This window comes from Salmo trutta, chromosome 13, assembly GCF_901001165.1.
Source record: "Salmo trutta chromosome 13, fSalTru1.1, whole genome shotgun sequence".
In the NCBI taxonomy this organism is placed as follows: domain Eukaryota; kingdom Metazoa; phylum Chordata; class Actinopteri; order Salmoniformes; family Salmonidae; genus Salmo; species Salmo trutta.
The window spans coordinates 57,509,010-57,529,623 of NC_042969.1; the positions used below are offsets into that span (position 1 = coordinate 57,509,010).

Here is a 20,614-nt window from a genome sequence, read left to right on the forward strand (position 1 = left end):
TGCTTGCATTACAAACACCAAATCGAAAAACTCTGACCATAGTAGAATTGTGAAGAGAATTTTTTTTAAATTCTTGACCCTGGCGCTCCTTCATGATCTATATTATTCTGATTTAAAAAAAAAAAAATTATTCTACTAGCTGCATACCAGACCCTATTATGGTACTTGAATTTTTCTCATGCATTTTTACCTCTCTGGCTGATAAAGACCCTTTCAAACGACTTTGAGTAAAAAAAATAAAAAAATAGCCCATGGTACTCTCCTGTACTTGCAGACCTCTTGATAAGAAATCATGCCTGGGCCAAGGCTAGAAAAACTGTCTCGTTAGCTGATTGGCAGCTATTTAGGCAATTGAGAAATAGGTACACTACCTCGGGTTAAACAGGTCAAATCAAACTACTTCCTTAGCGCTATGACAGACTGTTAGTGATCCCTCTAATTTCTCTACTTTCCCGCCTAAGCAAGTAGTTTTAGACTCCTGCAAAAATGACTGAAAATCAGCATTTTATCTCAGCTGCTTTCCTATTTGAAAGAAATGGTGGTCATTTGTTATTTAACTTTAGTATCAGGAAATATTGCAAAAGTGTGGCAAGCAGCTTTTGTGCTACCTCTCCATAAGGGCAGAGATGGTAGGGATCTTTAACTATCGACCCATTTCCAGGCTCCCTTGTCTTGCAAAAATACTAGAATCATTGGTCAATCAACAGATAGAAAATAACGTATCTGTAAATTGTACTCATAATGTTAATCAATCCAGATTCAGACCTAAACATAGCACCACTACGGCTACCAAGCTTGTTGTAAATCATATTGCAATTGCCTTAGATGATAGAAAGAATTGTGCTGCCAGACTTGTCAAAAGCTTTTGATACTGAATCAAATCAAATTTTATTGTTCACATACACATATTTAGCAGATGTTATTGCGGGTGTAGGAACACATGCATTTCACAAGCATTTCACTATCTCCAACAGTGCAGTAGTATCTAACAATTCACAACAATACACATCTAAATGTAAAAGAATGGAATTAATAAACATAAATATTAGGACGAGCAATATCGGAGTGACATTGACTAAAATACATACAATAGAATACAGTATATACATATGAGATGAGCAAAGCATTATGTAAACATGATTAAAGTGATAGGTATTCCATTATTAAAGTGACCAGTGATTCCATGTCTATGTATATAGGGAAGCAGCCTCTAAGGTGCATGTTTGTGTAACCTGGTGGTAGCCGGCTAATGATGGCCATTTAACAGTCTGATGGCCTTGAGATAGAAGCTGTTTTTCAGTCTCTCTGTCCCAGCTTTGATGCACCTGTACTGACCTCGCCTTCTGGATGATAGTGGGGTGAACAGACCGTGGCTCGGGCGGTTGATTGCCTTGATGATCTTTTTGGCCTTCCTGTGACATCGGCTGCTGTAGGTGTCCTGGAGGGCAGGCAGTGTGCCCCTGGTGATGCGTTGGGCAGACCACACCACCCTCTTGAGAGCCCTGCGGTTGCGGGCGGTGCACTTGCCGTACCAGGCGGTGATACAGCCCGACAGGATGCTCTCAATTGTACATCTGTAAAGGTTTCTGAGGGTCTTAGGGACCAAGTCAAATTTCTTCAGCATCCAAGGTTGAAGAGGCGCTGTTGGGATGGTGTTCTTCGGCTTGCAAGCCTCCCCCTTTTTCCTCCAAACATAACGATGGTCATTATCGCCAAACAGTTATATATTTTTTTCATCAGACCAGAGAACATTTCTCCAAAAAGTTCAATCTTTGTCCCCATGTGCAGTTGCAAACCGTAGTATGGCAGTTTTTGAGCAGTGGCTTCTTCCTTGATGAGCGGCCTTTCAGGTTATGTCGATATAGGACTCGTTTTACTGTGGATATAGATTATTTTGTACCTGTTTCCTCCAGCATCTTCACAGGGTCCTTTGCTGTTGTTCTGGGATTGATTTGCACTTTTTGCACCAAAGTACGTTCATCTCTAGGAGACAGAACGCGTCTCCTTCCTGAGTGGTATGATGGCTGCGTGGTCCCATGGTGTTTATACTTGCGTACTATTGTTTGTACAGATGAATGTGGTACCTTCAGGCATTTGGAAATTGCTCCCAAGGATGAACCAGACTTGTGGAGGTCTACAATTTCTTTTCTGAGGTCTTGGCTGATTTCTTTTGATTTTCCCATGATGTCAAGCAAAGAGGCACTGAGTTTGAAGGTAAGCCTTGAAATACATCCACAGGTTCACCTCCAATTGACTCAAATGATGTCAATTAGCCTATCAAAAGCTTCTAAAGCCATGACATATTTTTCTGGAATTTTCCAAGCTGTTTAAAGGCACAGTCAACTCAGTGTATGTAAACTTCTGACCACTGGAATTGTGATACAGTGAATTATAAGTGAAATAATCTCTGTAAACAATTGTTGGAAAAATGACTTGTGTCATGCACAAAGTACATGTGGCATTGGCATCTTGGAGCGGCCTCTGGGATAATTTCAATTGCCCTGGGGTGTACGAACAAAGGATCCAATTCGGGAAAGTCGTATTCCTGGTTGTATTGCTGGTGAGTTACTGCCGCTTTGATATCCAAAAGTTATTTCCGGCTGTATGTAATAAAAAAAAAAAAAATTCTGGGCTAATTATGTAAGAAATAACACACAAAAAACCAAAATACTGCAAAGTTGCTTAGGAGCTAGAAGCAGAGCTGCCATGTCTGTCGGCGCCATCTGAAGACCATATTATTCTGTTGAATAAGTTATCCTCGATAGGGTTGGGTACTGATGCTTGCCGATGGTTTCATAATTATCTCAATGAACTCAGGCCATCAAGGTAGATGGGGTCAAATCGGAGATACTTGAGTTACATAAAGGAGGTTCGAAACTCGGCCTACTACGGTTTACAATCTATATAAATGCTGGTAATGCTGAAAATATATATATATATATATATATATATATATATATTTTGTGTGCAGATGATACAGTGTTGTATTTCGTTGCGCAATCGGTTGGCCAAGTCTTTTCATATTTGAAGTTTGATTTTCAAGCACTTCAGAGGTCACTATTGGATCTATAGTTAGTGCAAACAAAACAAAATGCATGTTTTTTTCTAGGTCCCAAAACTCAGATGAAATGAATTTGTAATGACTAGTTTGAACGGTACACAAATAGAGCGAGTTCCTTCCTACAAATATCTGGCTTGATGACAAACTGTCTTTTAAAAACATGTCACTGAGCTGGTGAAGAAGTTTACATTCAAGGTTGGTTTCTTTTATAGAAACAATGCATGTCCGACTTTTGTTAATAGGAAGGAAATTGTCCAGGCCACTTTTATATCTATTTTGGATTATGGGGATATTATCTATCTACAATTAAACCACTAGATGCTGTTTTCCATTGTGCTGTTATTACTGGTGATGGTTATAGAAGTGATCTTTGTGTTTTGTAAAATGAGTTAGTTCTATTTGTATGTAAGGAGAGAGCAGCATTTTCTTGTGTTTATCTACAAAGCACTCATGCAGAAACTTCCTAATCATCTATCATCATTCATTAAATTTAGACTTACAAATGACCATACCTGGCCTCAGGCTTGAATAACACTGGAGGCCCCTTTGGTCTCCACAGAGTTGAGTAAAGCTGCTTTTAGTCTCTTTGCGCCCTTTATGTGGAACAACTTCCAGAGCTCTCTGAAATGAGATGTTCTGGTCTCTCTTGGTCAGTTCAGAGTCATGACCGGAGACCTCTATGTTGATAAATGTGTCTGTTTTCTTAATGTTTTGTAATTCTGTATATTGTATGCGTTTGATGTATTTATTCAGGACTCATCTGTAAAAGAGACCCCAGTCTCAGTATTACTTCCCTGTCAAAATAAAGGTTAAAGCCTGGTTCATCTCTTGGATTCTTCCTAGGTTCCTGCCTTTCTAGGGAGTTTTTCCTAGCCACCATGCTTCTACACCTGCATTGTTTGGGGTTTTAGGCTGGGTTTCTGTATACAGCACTTTGTGAAATCTGCTGATGTAAAAAGGGCTTTATAAATACATTTGATTGGTCTGGAAGAACTCCTGGGCCTGCCCAACTCATATCATACTACCTTAATAGTATAGCTTTATAAAGTAGCATAACTAGAATAATATTGTTATAGGATTGGTTGTTAGTGACGTTCTATTGTCCTGTCTTGTAGTGGGGGCTACATAAACAACTACTATGAGTTTGTGGGTGTGCGGAGCTGCGGGGACGTGCTGTACCTGTACGTGTTAATCTGGGTGCTGACCAGCCTCAACCTGGTGGCCTTCTTCCTGGGTATCCTGACCACCGCCGTGCTGGGAAGCATCAAGGACCAGGTGAGAGTCACAGGCTGCGGCAAAAACTACACGCTAATGTACTTGTGCAATACTTAAAGGTTTGTGGTGTATAATCAGGAGTCTTGAACAGTACTTGCAGTTCAATCATATCCAGGTCTTATTCCATATTGTATTACATTTAGGGAAAGAGATTGGGAAAAATAATCAAAATCAAGGTGGCATTCTCTTGCCCTGCAGGGCTGCTCTCCTCCCCATGCCAAACATTCTTCTCAGTAGACTACAGGTCTGTGGCGACAGCTCCTTATGAGCGATGTTGGGTGCAGGGCATAACCCGTCTGTAGTGGCGCTCTCCACTGCTGTGGTGCTGAAGCATCATTTCCCTGTGCTGGCTAGCGGTAGCTGTCCGTGATTCTGGAGTACTTTGGTCCGTTATTTATATAGGCTCATTCTCAGAGCTCGATTCAATTTGTAGCGCTGAAGATCTGAGCTGTAGCACGATATGAATTGTTAGATTCTACTGTACTGTTGGAGCTAAGAACACAAGCATTTCACTACACCTGCAATAACATCTGCTAAAGATGTGCATGTGACCAATAAAATTTGATTTGATTGAAATGTAAAGATCATTTTAGATTGAACCAACATATGTGGTGTTTACCTTGAATGCAGTCTCTGTGAACGCGTGAACATTGCCTTTACATTTCTATTGCACTGTAGCACAGATCTTCAGTTCTATGGATTGACTCAAGGTCATACTGTTCTTCATTATAGGGACATTTTAGGGAAATTTAACTCGCAATTCAAAGTTTCTCCGACGTTTTCAGGTTGTGTAGATCCAGCTATGTGCCTCCTCAACCTCAAATGAATGTAAAAGATAAGAAAAACAAATCTGGAAGTTACATGGAGCTCATCTTTTCCATTTGATAAAGCTGAATCTACAAAAGAAGACCTGGGACATGGACTTGTCCCAATAGAAGACGTCTGAGATCTGAAAACATAACTCACTTTAAGTACACTATACGTGTTTAACGCCCTATTCCCTATATTGCACAACTTTTGACCCAAGCGATGAAGGATCTAGAGTATGGGTTTCTTTAATGCTTGGAGGCGAATCACATAACTGTTACTTGATTGCACCTATAATGCTGTTAATGAGACCGACTGGTGTTTATACAGTAGAGTACAGTGAGTCCATACAAGGTGTTCCGTATCTGGCTGTGTTCCAGAGGAGTAGAGGTGAAGCCTCTGTTGAGGACAAACACAGCAAGAGATAGGAGTTGTGGAGAGTAGCCTTCGGTATCAAATTACAGGCAATTTCCCAGATGATATATCATGATGACTCCTATGGACATATGGTGTCAAGATGAAACAACAGTGTGAGCCGGTAGGGGTGTGGGCAGGTAGGGGTGTGGGCCGGGAGGGGTGTGGGCCGGTAGGGGTGTGGGCAGGTAGTGGTGTGAGCCGGTAGGGGTGTGAGCCGGTAGGGGTGTGGGCCGGTAGGGGTGTGGGCCGGTAAGGGTGTGGGCCCGGGGAGACGTTAAACTTTGTCTTTCTTCTGTTATCACTGTTTTTCTGCTATAAAATTGTACAAATACTGCCAGTGTTTGTTTTAGCCTGCCTGGAGTGCAGGGTTGATTGTTTTGGGAATATTTTATTGTTCCATTAAGCCAGGCAAGCTCAATCAAGCACAGATCAAGTATTTATTTATTGGTATTTGAACCCAGGTCTGTCTGCTATAATATCTGAGCAAAGCTTGAAGGGGTGGATGGTTGTTAGGTAAGGCATATTCATACTTTCCAGATCAAAACAAATAGAAAAATGTATATTAGTTTCCCAGCAATCCAGATTTTAAATGTCACGACTCACTAAAGAGGAGAGATGTCTCTGGCGATCATCCTACGTTGAATGTCCCCAGGAGAAACAGTTAACCGGTCCTGATTGAATTAGGGATGTGTGGAGAGGAGCTGGCGGGGAGGGAGAAGGGGAATATGTTCTGTGTTGCAGCACGATAGAGCTGGGAGACACAGCAGGGCATAGCACAGGAGACACACATCAACGTCAGAGATATATATATATATATATTCTAAATCTGAGATCCCCATCCCTTCTTGTCTTATCCAAATACCATGGCATCGCTATAATTCTCTCTCCCCACCACTTCTGGTTGATGAACAGCGTGTCAGTGTGCGTGAACAAGCGGCTGTGTATGTGGGGGGTTGGTTGCATGGCTAGATAGCGTTGGTGATGGGACGGATGTGGTCAGAGTTGGATGTGTGTTCATCCATGTGGCAGACCGCTGACGTGGTCACATTGGGCCACATGGTTCCTCTCTCAGGCCAGGCCTGGGATTTGCTCTCTTCTGGGAAAGAGAGTGAGGAAGCCTATTGACTAGAGATCACACAAGATATTAGGGCTGAATAGTTGCCTACCAGAAATGTGTTAAATTTATGAGGTTGTTGCTCACGCCATCTTCATCTCCCAAACAATCCAAGTACATTTGTTTGGCAGATGAAAGCTGAATTATTTTGTATTGACATCATTTTAGATATCCAGCACAAGCCGTGTGTGTGTGTGTGTGTGTGTATTTTGTGATCACATTTTGTTTCATAATACACACAAGAGGATCACAACACACTCCTTACTTGTAAGAATTAACACTAAACCAAAATGTGTGTGTGTGTGTTTTACAGAGGAGCAGCTCAGTGAACCTGTCGTCATCGCATTTCTCCGAGGGGGGATTTCGCTTCTCCCCCACTGCCCCCCTGCTGATGGACAACACAGGACACAAGCACCTCTACCCAGTCAGTCTCTCACACACTCACTTGTCTCTACCTGGTCAGTCTCTCACACACTCACTAACGCAGCCAAAAATAGAGCCCACACAAGGTTTTTCCAGGACGCCAAAGATGTATTTCAACAACAACCTCTGTTTTGGTCTTGGACCTAAGAAGTCCTGTTATTGGTAATTGGTCTAGTAAAACCAAAGGAGAGAGAAAGGGGTGAGATACTGTACATTGGATGGAAACTCACAGATGTTCTGGGAGGACTCCCTCTGCCATCCCATATTGCCCTGCCGTAATCTACCCACTGTCTACCTTTCCCTCTGTATTAAAACACAACTATTTAACTACTGGTTGCTAGAAAGACAGAGAGCACCAAGTAGCCCTATTAGATCATGCCAGGTACATGCCTCAGTAGACCAAACAACAACAGCCTCCAACCAATAAACCCTCAGAGAAAAATAACTTGTCTGAGAAACACTAGGCCTACCTCCATTTGGAATCTATTTTATTTGGAAACTTTTTACTTTTATTTGCTTATCCACTCAAGTAAGTGATGTTCAGTCTGCTATTTGGAATTATTCCCAAGTAGAGTGTAGTTACAAATGGGACAATATTGTTTTCCTCTCTTTGCTCAGCTGAATCAAACTAAGCTTTGTTTGTTTTGTGTTTATTTGGGATCTATTATGTTTGTGGTTATCCACTCAAACTGGTTGTGGTTTTCAATTCAAAGTCTGTTGTTTGTAACTATTCTTTACCTAGAAGTAGATTAGTTATAATTGGAACAAATTAGCAAAATGTGAATACTGTTTAGCTGAATCCAACTAACCTTAGTGTTTTCTGTTTTTGTTCTGTCTTTCAGAGAGCCTCCCAATACTTTGTCCCAGCAGCGGAGATGGAGTTCCCCCAGAGTGATTCATCAGTACCCCCCGTCCAGACCCCAACCCCTCTCTATAACCTGCTGCCCTACAAACCACAGAGATTTTCTGTCTGAATTAACCTCCCTACTCCAGCGTTCTATTACCAACTTGTCATACAACTACAGCCAGGAGTTTCCTCCAGACTCTCCTGGCCCTAGAAGTCTCATGACATCCAGGGGGATTCGTATTTTGGAGTTTGTTTTGTAAGAGTTATGTATGGTGTAAATATTTTGAGCCATTTCGATTGATTTGCCCAGAAAATGTATGGCTTATGACGTGCTTCTACTATCTAGGAAAAGGTTAATTATTTAAGACCTTTTTTGAAATGTACAATTTGACAAAATACATTTACTTTTTATTCTACATCTTAAACTCAACTGTATCTGCTAATAAAGGTTAAGTGGTTAAGTCATTTTTTTCGGATCAAATTGACTTAGTGTTTTTGGTTGTGCCACGCTGCCCACACACACTCGTATTCAATAGAGATGTTGCCTGCCTGGCCTCCTCATTGCCTTAACATTGTTTACCATTGGTCTCACTAGTAATCTACCCCAGGATAATTTCGTTTGGGCCCAAAACTCATTAAGCAATAAGACATGTGTTCTTTCTTTGAACTCAATAGGCAGAGAGAGAGGGGGATGTGTACAAAAATATCGAGCTCCTGGCCAGACAATGCATACCTCAAACTTCTGTGTGGTTTTTTCTTCCTTTTATAAAACATGTTCGCAATGTGCTTCCCCTGGTTACAGAAACAAGGGTACAGAGCTGAGACAATTCCCCAACATCATCTAAGATGTCTCCTCTGACTGACAGAGCTCCTCACACACACTTTGTTTCAAGGAACGAAGACAAATTCACAAAACCTTCCACTCGTGAGGGCTAAAAACCAATAAACCCAAAAGTAATTTGCTTCCACAATTAAACTTGAAACAATTGTGGAAATGTACAAGACAGAAGATGGCGTAATTATCTGGAGTTTCTTTTTAAGTAAAACACCAGATTTAACAAAAACTCACCAGGGGTCAAAGAGTTTCACAGGACAAAAATAAACCACAAGAACACTGGCTAGTCTCCTCTTTCTCAGGCAACTGTGAAAATCTGGGTTCAAATACGATTTGAAATCTTTCAAATACTTTGCACGTTTCCTTTAGCCTGTCTCGAGTGCCAGATCGGCAGGCTTTGCACCTTTGCGACTGTTCTATTGGTTCAATTGCGTTAGGCAAGCTCAATCAAGCTCAGCTAAAGCATTTTAAATTATTTCAAATTGCATTTGAATCCAAGTCTGCAACTGTATATGAGAGCTTCTGTCTGGTAAGATGATGATGAACTCCTTGTGTTTTAGTGTTCATGCCCCTCATGTCAATGATGATTATAGAGTAACTGTTCTAAGGCTCTTCTGTCTTGCTTAAGTTATTTCAATGGAAGTATAACGTAATACACAGAGATCGAACTTGCATAGCATCCATACAATACGTTATGAAATGGTTCATGAACTTATCAGTGTGTGAAAGAATACAATGTTTTTGACCATTTGGACAGCTTTGGGGGAAGTTACAACATATATGTAAAAAATGCAATGCTAGTCAAATTGCTATAAAAAGCAGCAAATGCTTTATTGCCATTCGCACAGACTTAACAAGAGTGGACATGGTAATTCAGCTGTACTGTTTAGCTTCACCTGCTTATAGGGGAATTCTGCTGGAAATTACAGAAACAATATGCAGCAAATAAAGTGAAAGAGGCCATGTTATGGTTTTACAGGGACGTACCAAAGTTGGCCAAAAATGTATGCAAAACGATCTACACAAAGAAAACGCAATCCTTCTCTTGTTCTTCAAATGAACATCCCTCACATATCAGAGATGCTTCAATACAAATACAAATAGAAAATACAATATTATTGCATTCTGCAGTACTGTGTTACATCTTGTTACATAGATAGCCACATGAGACAGTAAAACGTTGAGAGAGAGACAATAGCCAAACAGAAAACAGTGTAGCCTCGTGTAGCCTTGTGTAGTCTTATAAGCAGTGTCGGGTGTAACTGCGGCTCCTTTACTTCCCATCTCGGATGTCGAGGGCGGCAGGGCAGCTGTGAGAGCGGACATCCCCGTGTTTGACCTCTGCCAGGTCAAGGTCAACGTTGACACCCTGGATCTTAGCCTGGAGACAGCCGTGGAAGCTGGACAGACCCTCTGGACACAGTCAAAGGTCAGAGATGGGCCCAGTTCAAGGGATTGAATTGTGCTTCTTTCTTTCCTCCCTTCCTAGAAGTAATCACTGATGAGACATGACTGGACAGGTGAAGGCCACATAGGGCAGCCCTTTGTGGCAGTATTTGCACGATTTCATAGCAGAAAAACAATGATAGCAGAAGAAAGACTCGTAAAGTTTAACGGCTCCCCGGGCCCACACCCCTACCGGCCCACACCCCTACCGGCCCACACCCCTACCGGCCCACACCCCTACCGGCTCACACCCCTACCGGCCCACACCCCTACCGGCCCACACCCCTACCGGCCCACCCCCCTACCTTCCCACACCCCTCCCGGCCCACACCCCTACCGGCCCACCCCCCTACCTTCCCACACCCCTACCGGCTCACACCCCTACCGGCTCACACTGTTGTTTCATCTTGACACCATATGTCCATAGGAGTCATCATGATATATCATCTGGGAAATTGCCTGTAATTTGATACCGAAAGCTACTCTACACAACTCCTATCTCTTGCTGTGTTTGTCCTCAACAGAGGCTTCACCTCCACTCCTATATAGGGAATAGGGCGTTAAACACGTATAGTGTACTTAAAGTGAGTTATGTTTTCAGATCTCAGACGTCTTCTATTGGGACAAGTCCATGTCCCAGGTCTTCTTTTGTAGATTCAGCTTTATCAAATGGAAAAGATGAGCTCCATGTAACTTCCAGATTTGTTTTTCTTATCTTTTACATTCATTTGAGGTTGAGGAGGCACATAGCTTGATCTACACAACCTGAAAACGTCGGAGAAACTTTGAATTTCGAGTTTAATTTCTCTAAAATGCAATCATAATGTAAAGGAGGAAGGAACACTCTGAAATGTTTTACATCTGAATGTTGTCACCCTTTTTTATTGGCTATATGTTACCATATGACCTGGAAGCATATGGTCATTCTGGGGTGAAATGTGGAAATTATTTTATTTTTAATTTTTATTTCACCTTTATTTAACCAGGTAGGCCAATTGAGAACAAGTTCTAATTTACAACTGAGACCTGGCCAAGATAAAGCAAAGCATTGCGACACAAACAACAACACAGAGTTACACATGGAATAAACAAACGTACAGTCAACACACAATAGAAAAAAATCTATATACAGTGTGAAATTAGCTTATCTGATTTGAGGTGATCCAGGAAACATGAATATAGAGGACAGTTAATAGTGGACAATACATGGAGAGGAGATGATTCTGGGACATGGTTTGTGGAAAATAATGAAAAAGAAGAATGAGGTGAAACGAAGGAGAGAGCTGAAAAGAAGAGAAATGTTTGAGGGTGAGAGAGTGTGGGAAGAGTAGAATAGTAAAAAGTTGGGATGGGTCCGCACTTAAAAACATGTTGCATTAAGCTTACTTCATTTTAGATGTTATTATTTTCACTGCATCAGGGATAGCGTACACAGACGTTTCGGCTTCGCGGCTTTCGTGTGTAAGAGTAGAATAGTGAATGAGTAAGAGGATTAGGATCAGTTGATGTGGGAAGACAGCACGGATAAGATTGGAGGAGAAAAGTATCAGGCCTAAAGTAGTACACTATGCAAGGAATAGGGTGTCATTTGAGACTCAGTGCTCACCTGGCCCGCCCCCCAGGTACACCCTGCTCCCTGGTTGGCTCATCACCCTCTTCAGGAGCTTGTAGTCCCCATCCGTCAACCTCATGGTTGCCTTGGTTACACCCATGCCAAATACCAGCTGGCCTGGCCTCACCTGCAGCTGCAGGAACTGACTCTCACCTGAGCAGAGGGTCTGGGGGTAGCTGCCCGACCAGAATAGAGTCCCCCTCAAACTCAGCATCAGTTCCTAGGGCACAGGAACCCAAACCATGGATGAATCCAAACTTATCCAGGAGAGATTGTTTTTGCATTATATCACCCCATAAGTTAATGCTTCGTTTAGGGTTTTAAAAGACCTCCACTGGGGCCGGACAAATTGTCAACACATTGTCATATGGAAACAAATATCATAAGAAGTGGCAGCAAATGCCAGATCAACAATCGGTATCAACAGAACAATCTGCAACAGGAAGCAGCAACATGTCTGTTTGTGCCCTAGACAGACATAAAAGGTAAAAGTCAGGGTTTGTTCCACACAGCACAAAGAATATGTGTTGAAGGCCAACAGAGATCTGTTCACATAGATATTTGTGGGGATTTCCAGTAGTTAAATCCTCTTAAAGTATGGCATGCTGACAGTGACAATTTCAACAAGCCTCTTTCGGAAAGTTTGACCTCTTCCTGCTTGGCATTTTGCATGACATCACAACATGTGATCATTGGGCTAATCAAGTCAGGTCCCAGACTCAACGGAGGCAGGAGTGTGACTTGTTTGTGACCTGCTGCTGTGTGTACAGTATGTGTATGTGTGGGTGTGTGTTTGAGTGACCCGTGTGAGTTTGTGTGTGAATGAGCGTGTATGAGTGTGTGTGTGTGTCCGTGCGTGCGTGCATGTGTTGACCATGTCTTTGCCATTGTGCCATTCTTAAAGATCATAAGCATTTCCAAAGCAGTAATAGTGAAGGAATGAGAGAAGATAGAGACTATAACATAACAAAGAGCTGGTCCAGACCAGTTGGGCCGTGAGGCTGTATCGTTCCGGTGTGTTACCTGTGAAGGGTGGTTGAGTTTCAAGGAGAGGATGTAGTCGTTCTGAGTGTCAACCAGAATGAAGAGAAAGCCTCTGGCTGAAACCGTTCTGAGAGCTAGCTCCACAGAGAGAGTCCAGTCTGCACCGTCTGGCTCAGCTGAAGAGTTTCCCAGCAACACTGCAGACACAAAGGCAAACATAACACACATATCACTCTGCACCCTAACCGGTGCACTTTCTTGTTCATACAACAATGCAGTTCCTTTTACAGACCATTGAATGTCGTCACGCTTTTTACTTTACTGACAAAACAAGGAAAGCACCAGATTCAAGTACTTAAACTTCAGCTGTTATTGAAGTAATGGCAAGAAGGCAATACCATGAGACAGTAGCTACAGTACGGGAGCATGTGAGACTGTCTGTGGAGACGGCAGGCAGCCTAGCGGTTACTGGCGTTGGGCCAGTAACCGAAAGGTCGCTGGTTCAAATCCCCGAGCATGCAAGGTGGAAAATCTGTCGATGTGCCCTTGATCAAGGCAACCTTAATTAACCTTAATTGCTCCTGTAAGTCGCTCTGGATAAGAGCATCTGCTAAATGATGTAAATGAGATGGGAGTTAACCAGGGATTCATTCTTAAAAGGGGTAGGTTTCCACATTTTTACCCCAATCTTAATTGTTTTCTTCCCACAAGAGTTCTGTGTTCCTCTTAGAATTCAAATACAGGCTCTACGGAAAGCCCTGTGAAGAAAAAGATTTATGGTAGGGGAGTATAAAAACTATGAAAAACTAAAACTATAAGTTGAAAACTTCTTCACCAAAATCTTTAATTCTAAGTCCAACACATGTATTTTGGAGTGATATTGTGGACAATATTGCAATATGTACGATTTTGAAACAACTGTTTGCAACATTTTTCAGTCCCAAGTTTTCATTGTTTCATATTAAGGTAAACTACCACTAAATGTTTCCAGGGACCTAAAATATAGGGCCCAGAATTTTTCCCTGTCAGAGTGCGTGGACAGAAAAATATATTGTCCCTTGTCATGTGACGGGGAAGTGAGGTGGCCTACCTCGAGAGCTGAAACCAACACAGCCAACTCCAGTAAAGTAGGACCCGGGGGCAATATGTTCCCAGCACCTCTGCACCTCGGAATCCTGCAGGGTCCGCTCTAGGATGCTGGAGTCCTGTCTGACCCAGTCCCAGCTCCGCATGCAGCCATCCAGAGGAGGGTTCAGCTAGACAGACAGACAGAGACAGAAAGACAGAAATGGTATAGAAAAACAAGCCCCATGTGATTGCCCTTCACTACATAGCACTGCTCTTTCTTGTTTTTATTTGTCCATTGCAAAATAGTCCAATTCAGATTATGAGGGACAGTGGGTGCATTCGAAGAACAGACACGTGCTGTTTGTGTTGGGTATAAAATATAGTAAAATGATAAGAACTGCAGTTCATTCTCCCTCAGGAGTGGTTGAACTCTGAGCCGTGCTTTGATCTGTTGTTCTTATCATGGTGAGAAAGTTGGTGTGCCAGAAAACTGTCTCAGGATGTGCGGTCCAGCTGTGAAAATCATTATTAGAGTTGGCGAGAGCACAGTGGTTTTCATTGCACACGGATTAGATAAGCAAATCTCACGTTAAGAGAACCAGCCAGATTCATGGTTAACTCCCATCTCCACAGACAGTCTCACATTCTCCCATACAGTTAGTGTCTCACTAGCAAGCCTTCAATGTTCCACCCCATGCCCTTCCTCTTCTGCAACCCAGGATATGTCCCAAATGGCATCCTATTCCATTTATAGGTCAAAAGTAGTACACTAAATAGGGAATAGGGGGTAATTTGGGATGTAACCCCTGTGTAATTATTACAATGGTTCCCAAGCCTTCTGCAGACACACATCTTCCTCCATAAAGCTCCCTCTTCAAATTCTACCCCTCTCCATGCCCCACCACACTCCCACCCCATCTGCAACCCTGTGTTTTATTACTGTTGCTCCTAACCATGGAATGTAAAGGTCCTAACCATTACTGTGCAGACCCAAAAACATCTCCCAACATGCTAGCCCTACCCATTCTAATTATCTCTCACCCCCACTTCCAGCCTGTCTGTAACCCTGCTGTGTCCCTGTTAGGTCCTAACCCCTCTACAGACCCACATTCCTTCCCATTGGTCCTCTCACATGCTCCCATTCTGCTCCCTGTCAGTCTGGTGGGGGGTAACAGGACTTAGACTCACCCCCAGGGTAACTCCGCTATCTGGGAGCAGGTCTCCGATAGAGATTCTCAGGACGCCGTTGCCTATCTCGGCCCTCTGGCTCTCAGCAGACTGCTGCACTGTGACGGCTGCCTCCGAGCCAACGCGCACAGCCACAGCTCCCTCATGTTTCATCACTGCAATCTGCATCCATGGACAATGTACAGGTAAGATTTAGATTGCTTCCCTCCAGGCCTGAGGGCACACACTTTCTAGTTGGCTTAGATTGAAGATATGGCAAATAGGAGTGGCAATATCGTCCACTATTATCCTCAGTAATTTTCCATCCAAGTTCTTAGACCCTGGTGGCTTGTCATTGTTGATAAACAACAATAGTTTTTTTCACTTCTTCTACTCTCACTTTACAGAATTCAAAATTTGATCAGTTATACTTAGGTGTGTAGTGTCAGCGTTTGTTGATTGGATGTCATGCCTAAGTATGCTAATCTTGCCAATAAAAAAATTATTAAATAATTGCCAATATCAGTGGGTTTTGAGATGAATAAGCCATCTGATTCAATAAATGATGGAGCTGAGTTTGCTTTGAACACTTTGAGCCATCTGATTCTGGAACGCGCCAGAGACAGCGTTTTCCACCACCATCAACAAAACATCAAATTATGACATTTCTTGAGGAAGAATGGTATCATATCCCTCCAATAGAGTTCCAGACACTTGTAGAATTTATGCCAAGGTGCATTGAAGCTGTCGTGGTGGCCCTAGGCCCTACAAAGACACTATATGTTGGTGTTTCCTTTATTTTGGCAGTTACTTATACATGCCCCACATTATAATTATGTTATTATGGTTACAGTGGCTTGCGAAAGTATTCACCCCCCCTTGGCATTTTTCCTATTTTGTTGTATTTGATTTACACAACATGCCTACCACTTTGAAGATGCAAAATATTTTTTTATTGTGAAACAAGAAATAAGACAAAAAAACGGAAAACTTGAGCGTGCATAACTATTCACCCCCCCCAAAGTCAATATTTGTAGAGCCACCATTTGCAGCAATTACAGCTGCAAGTCTCTTGGGGTACGTCTCTATAAGCTTGGCACATCTAGCCACTGGGATTTTTGTCCATTCTTCAAGGCAAAACTGCTACAGCTTCTTCAAGTTGGATGGGTTCCGCTGGTGTACAGCAATCTTTAAGTCATACCACAGATTCTCAATTAGATTGAGGTCTGGGCTTTGACTAGACCATTCCAAGACATTTAAATGTTCCCTTTAAACAAATCAAATCAAATTTATTTATATAGCCCTTCTTACATCAGCTGATATCACAAAGTGCTGTACAGAAACCCAGCCTAAAACCCCAAACAGCAAGCAATGCAGGTGTAGAAGCACGGTGGCTAGGAAAAACTCCACTCTGCTAAACCACTCAAGTGTTCCTTTAGCAGTAAGCTTAAGGTCATTGTCCTGCTGGAAGATGAACCTTTGTCCCAGTCTCAAATCTCTGGAAGACTGGAACAGGTTTCCCTCAAGAATTTCCCTGTATTTAGCGCCATCCATCATTCCTTCAATTCAGACCAGTCTCACAGTCATTGCCGACGAAAAACATCCCCACAGCATGATGCTGCCACCACCATGCTTCACTGTAGGGATGGTGTTCTCAGGTGATGAGAGGTGTTGGGTTTGCGCAAGACATAGCGTTTTCCTTGATGGCCAAAAAGCTAAATTTTAGTCTCCTATGACCAGAGTACATTCTCCCATATGTTTGGGGTGTCTCCCACATGCTTTTTGGCAAACACCAAACGTGTTTGCTTATTTTTTTCTTTAAGCAAAGGCTTTTTCTGGCCACTCCTCCGTAAAGCCCAGCTCTGTGGAGTGTACGGCTTAAAGTGGTCCTATGGACAGATACTCCAATCTCCGCTGTGGAGCTTTGCAGCTCCTTCAGGGTTATCTTTGGTCTCTTGGTTGCCTCTCTGATTCATGCTGCCCTTGCCTGATCCGTGAGTTTTGGTGGGCAGCCCTCTCTTGGCAGGTTTGTTGTGGTGCCATATTCTTTCCATTTTTTAATAATGGATTTAATGGTGCTCTGTGGGATGTTCAAAGTTTCAAATATAATTTTTTTTAGAACCCAACCCGCTGTACTTCTCCACAACTTTGTCCCTGACCTGTTTGGCGAGCTCCTTGGTCTTCATGGTGCCGCTTGCTTGGTGGTGCCCCTTGTTTAGTGGTGTTTCTGACTCTAGGGCCTTTCAGAACTGTTGTATGTACATATATATGCTGAGATCATTGAAACAACACAAAAATACTGTTCATGTAGGCAAACATTGTGATGATAGGAAAGCTAGCTAAACCAACAAGAGAGACAGTTAAATAACCAAACAATTTCTAACAATTGCTGCACTAATTAGAATATGGAGGAAAACCTGTGCATGTGTATATATTTACATACACCTATACTGAGATCATGTGACAGATCATGTGACACTTATATAAAGTCCACCTGTGTGCAATCTAACTAATTATGTGACTTCTGAAGGTAATTGGTCGCACCAGATCATATTTAGGTACTTCATAGCAAAGGGGGTGAATACATATGCACACACCACTTTTCAGTTTTTTATTTTTTGAAACAAGTATTTTTTTTTCATTTCACTCCACCAGTTTGGACTATTTTGTGTATGTCCATTACACAAAATCCAAATAAAAATCAATTTAAATTACAGGTTGTAATGCAACAAAATAGGAAAAATGCCAAGGGGGATGAATACTTTTACAAGGCACTGTATAGTATAGCCTACTGTCACAAAGTAATTTAGAAGATACGGTTCAGGACTTCACCTTCTTCCACTCCCCGTCACTGATCTGGGGCCCAGAGGTGACGAGGACCTGCCCATCCCCGAAGCTCGTCTGGACGCTCAGGTTCCCATGGATCACAGCAAGCAGAAAGTAGTTCTGCTGCCCGCCGATGTCCCCAAAGAATATCACCCCCTCAGGGTCCAGAGTACGCAACTCAAACTCGGAGTCAAAGCTACAGATGGACAGAAAGATACAGACATGTCAAAACACACTGATCCTCAGAACAGCATTACATCTTATTGAGCATACACTGAGTGTACAAAACATTGCTCTGGGAGGGGTTGAGTGGAGCTGAAGAATGGGATTTATTCCAACAAGGTAACTAATGTAAAATATACTGTGCCCGTAAAATGTATATAGGTTCAGCACTTTTGGGAAACAGCACAGTTAAAAGTACATTACAAAATAGAAATCAAACTGGATGGTCTTCAGAGATAGATGGGAGGGGTCGATGGTAGCTAAAGGATGAGATTAAAAACAAACAAAAGATAACTATCATAAAATACATAGTGTCCTTAAAATGTATATAGTATGTATAAGCTGGAAGTAGAAGCCTAAGTGTTGTTGTCCATTAGTTTATTTGAATTAAAGGGAGGGTAGGGTTAGGGGAAAATAATAAAGGAAAATATATTTAAATAAGATATTAGCACACACACACACACAAATATACGGGGGACTGGAAATGATGCAGACAATTACATTGATGGAAGCTACAATCTGCAGTATTAAAGCTACCCCCCTAAAAAAACTGCTCTTTCCATGAAATAGACTAACCAGGCAAATCCAGGTGAAAGCTATAATCCCTTATTGATGTCACTTGTTAAATACACTTTAAATCAGTGTAGAAGGATTTTTAACCCTTCAGACAATTGAGACATGGATTGTATATGTGTGCCATTCAGAGGGTGAATGGGCAAGACAAAAATGAAAGTTTGTTTGAACGGGGTATGGTGGTAGGTGCCAGGCACACCGGTTGTGTCAAGAACTGCAACGCTGCTGGGTTTTTCACACTGAACAGTTTCCTGTGTGTATCAAGAATGGGCCACCACCCAAAGGACATCCAACCAACTTGACACTACTGTGGGAAGCATTGGCGTCAACAATGGTAAACTATTCCTGTGGGATGCTTGACACCTTTCAGAGTCCATGCCCCAACGAATTGAGGCTGTTCTGAGTGCAAAGGGGGTGGGGTGCAACTCAATTAGGAAGGTGTTCTTAATGTTTTGTACACTCTGTATGTAAATGAGAGACTACGTGGGACCTGGTTCAGTCAGTGTGGTTCAGCCGGATGTGCCCCGGCTGGTTAAATGTTCTGAAAGGGGAGTGCTCAGTGGTGTCATGATCTCTATAGCCTACCTGGTCAACTCTGTGACCTTGTACTCCAGAATGGGGACATTCCCCACAGAGCTGTTCCCAGTGTACAGGAGATGTGAGGACCTGGACTCGACAAAAGAGTAGCATTCCGGTGATGGCTATGGGGTTGAAACAACACAAAAATACTGTTCATGTAGGCAAAGATTGTGATGATAGAAAAGCTAGCTAAACCAACAAGAGAGACATTTAAATAACGAAACAATTTCTAAGAATTGCTGGACTAATTAGAATATGGAGGAAAAACCTGTGCATGTGTACTCACAGTAACTGTGTTAGCGGGGTTGGGTAGGTTACTTTCTAAATGTAATCCGTTATGGTTACTAGTTACCTGTCCAAAATCAGTAACCAAATATTTGGATTACCCAAACTCAGTAACGTATTACTTTGCTACTTTTGTATTACTTTCCCCTTAAGAGGCATTAGAAGACAAAAAAGATCCATCAAATGCATTTGGTGTCATCCTAGTGGTCTGATTTGTGGTCACACTCGCTCAAGTGGAACAAAGTTAAACTTGCACACTTTTTCAATGCTCAATTGAATGTCATTGAGAAAACAGAAAAGAGTAATGTATTTTTGTTTGTTGAAGTAATCTAAGAAGTAATAGTCTAGTTTTTCAAAAGTATCTGTAATCTGATTAAAATATTTTTTTCTGGTAACGCAACTGATTCCGTTTTGTAATCAGATTATATGCAATCAGTTACTCCCCAACCCTGTGTTAGAGAGTAGAACCGTATAGTAAAATAATGTCATTGTGTCGCCTCTTACCTCCAGTGTCCGTTCAAGCGTTGGATGAACCCAAATCCCTAGGGTCAGCAGAGCCACCACAAACCTCTTCAATGCAAACATGATCTACTTATTTTTACTGTCCTTCGGGGTGTTTGCTTCTCTTAACCAGACGTTCCTTATGGGGTTGATGTTCTATACTTGTCAGGTCTGATTCTTTGGTCCTTGTCCCTCTAGGCTTTGTACTGGGCTGGAGCATCAGCTGATGAGGCAAGAGCTACAGGGAGTCTGAGAAGTCTTAAGAAATCGGTCTCTTTCCCAGAGTTTCACAAACCTGGCCGTAGCAGACACAACAGCAGATACGAATGGAGACGAGACAACAAAATAAATCATGATGGGGAGGTCACCGTCTGGGTCAAGGAGGTGAGTGTTTGTGTTTCAGATAGTGTCCAAACCACAGAGATTATATTATGTAATTATTTGGTCCAAACACAGTGGGAACATTATCACTTTTTAAAGTCATTGCTCTTGGCAGGTTCCATTTTTTTGTTTAAAGCAATGGTCTATTTAACAAATTTGTTTGCTTGACAGAAAAAAGATGGCGTAGTAGA

The 20,614-nt window shown here is 42.2% G+C and overlaps 1 protein-coding gene and 1 pseudogene across 1 annotated transcript; one reads left to right on the forward strand and one right to left on the reverse strand.

Annotated features, from left to right (window-relative positions):
* Positions 1-8,412, forward strand: part of LOC115206155 (transmembrane protein 255B-like) — a 29,749-nt pseudogene extending 21,337 nt beyond the window's left edge.
* Positions 8,413-9,585: 1,173 nt separating this feature from the next.
* Positions 9,586-20,126, reverse strand: LOC115206154 (vitamin K-dependent protein S). The gene is made up of 8 exons (XM_029772805.1): positions 20,046-20,126; positions 19,263-19,378; positions 17,889-18,078; positions 15,078-15,239; positions 13,912-14,077; positions 12,861-13,018; positions 11,832-12,057; positions 9,586-10,192 (listed from the first exon to the last, which is right to left on the reverse strand). The coding sequence occupies exons 1-8, from the start codon at positions 20,124-20,126 to the stop codon at positions 10,053-10,055; spliced, it is 1,239 nt and encodes a 412-aa protein (XP_029628665.1). The 3' UTR covers positions 9,586-10,052.
* Between the last annotated feature and the right edge of the window lie 488 nt (positions 20,127-20,614).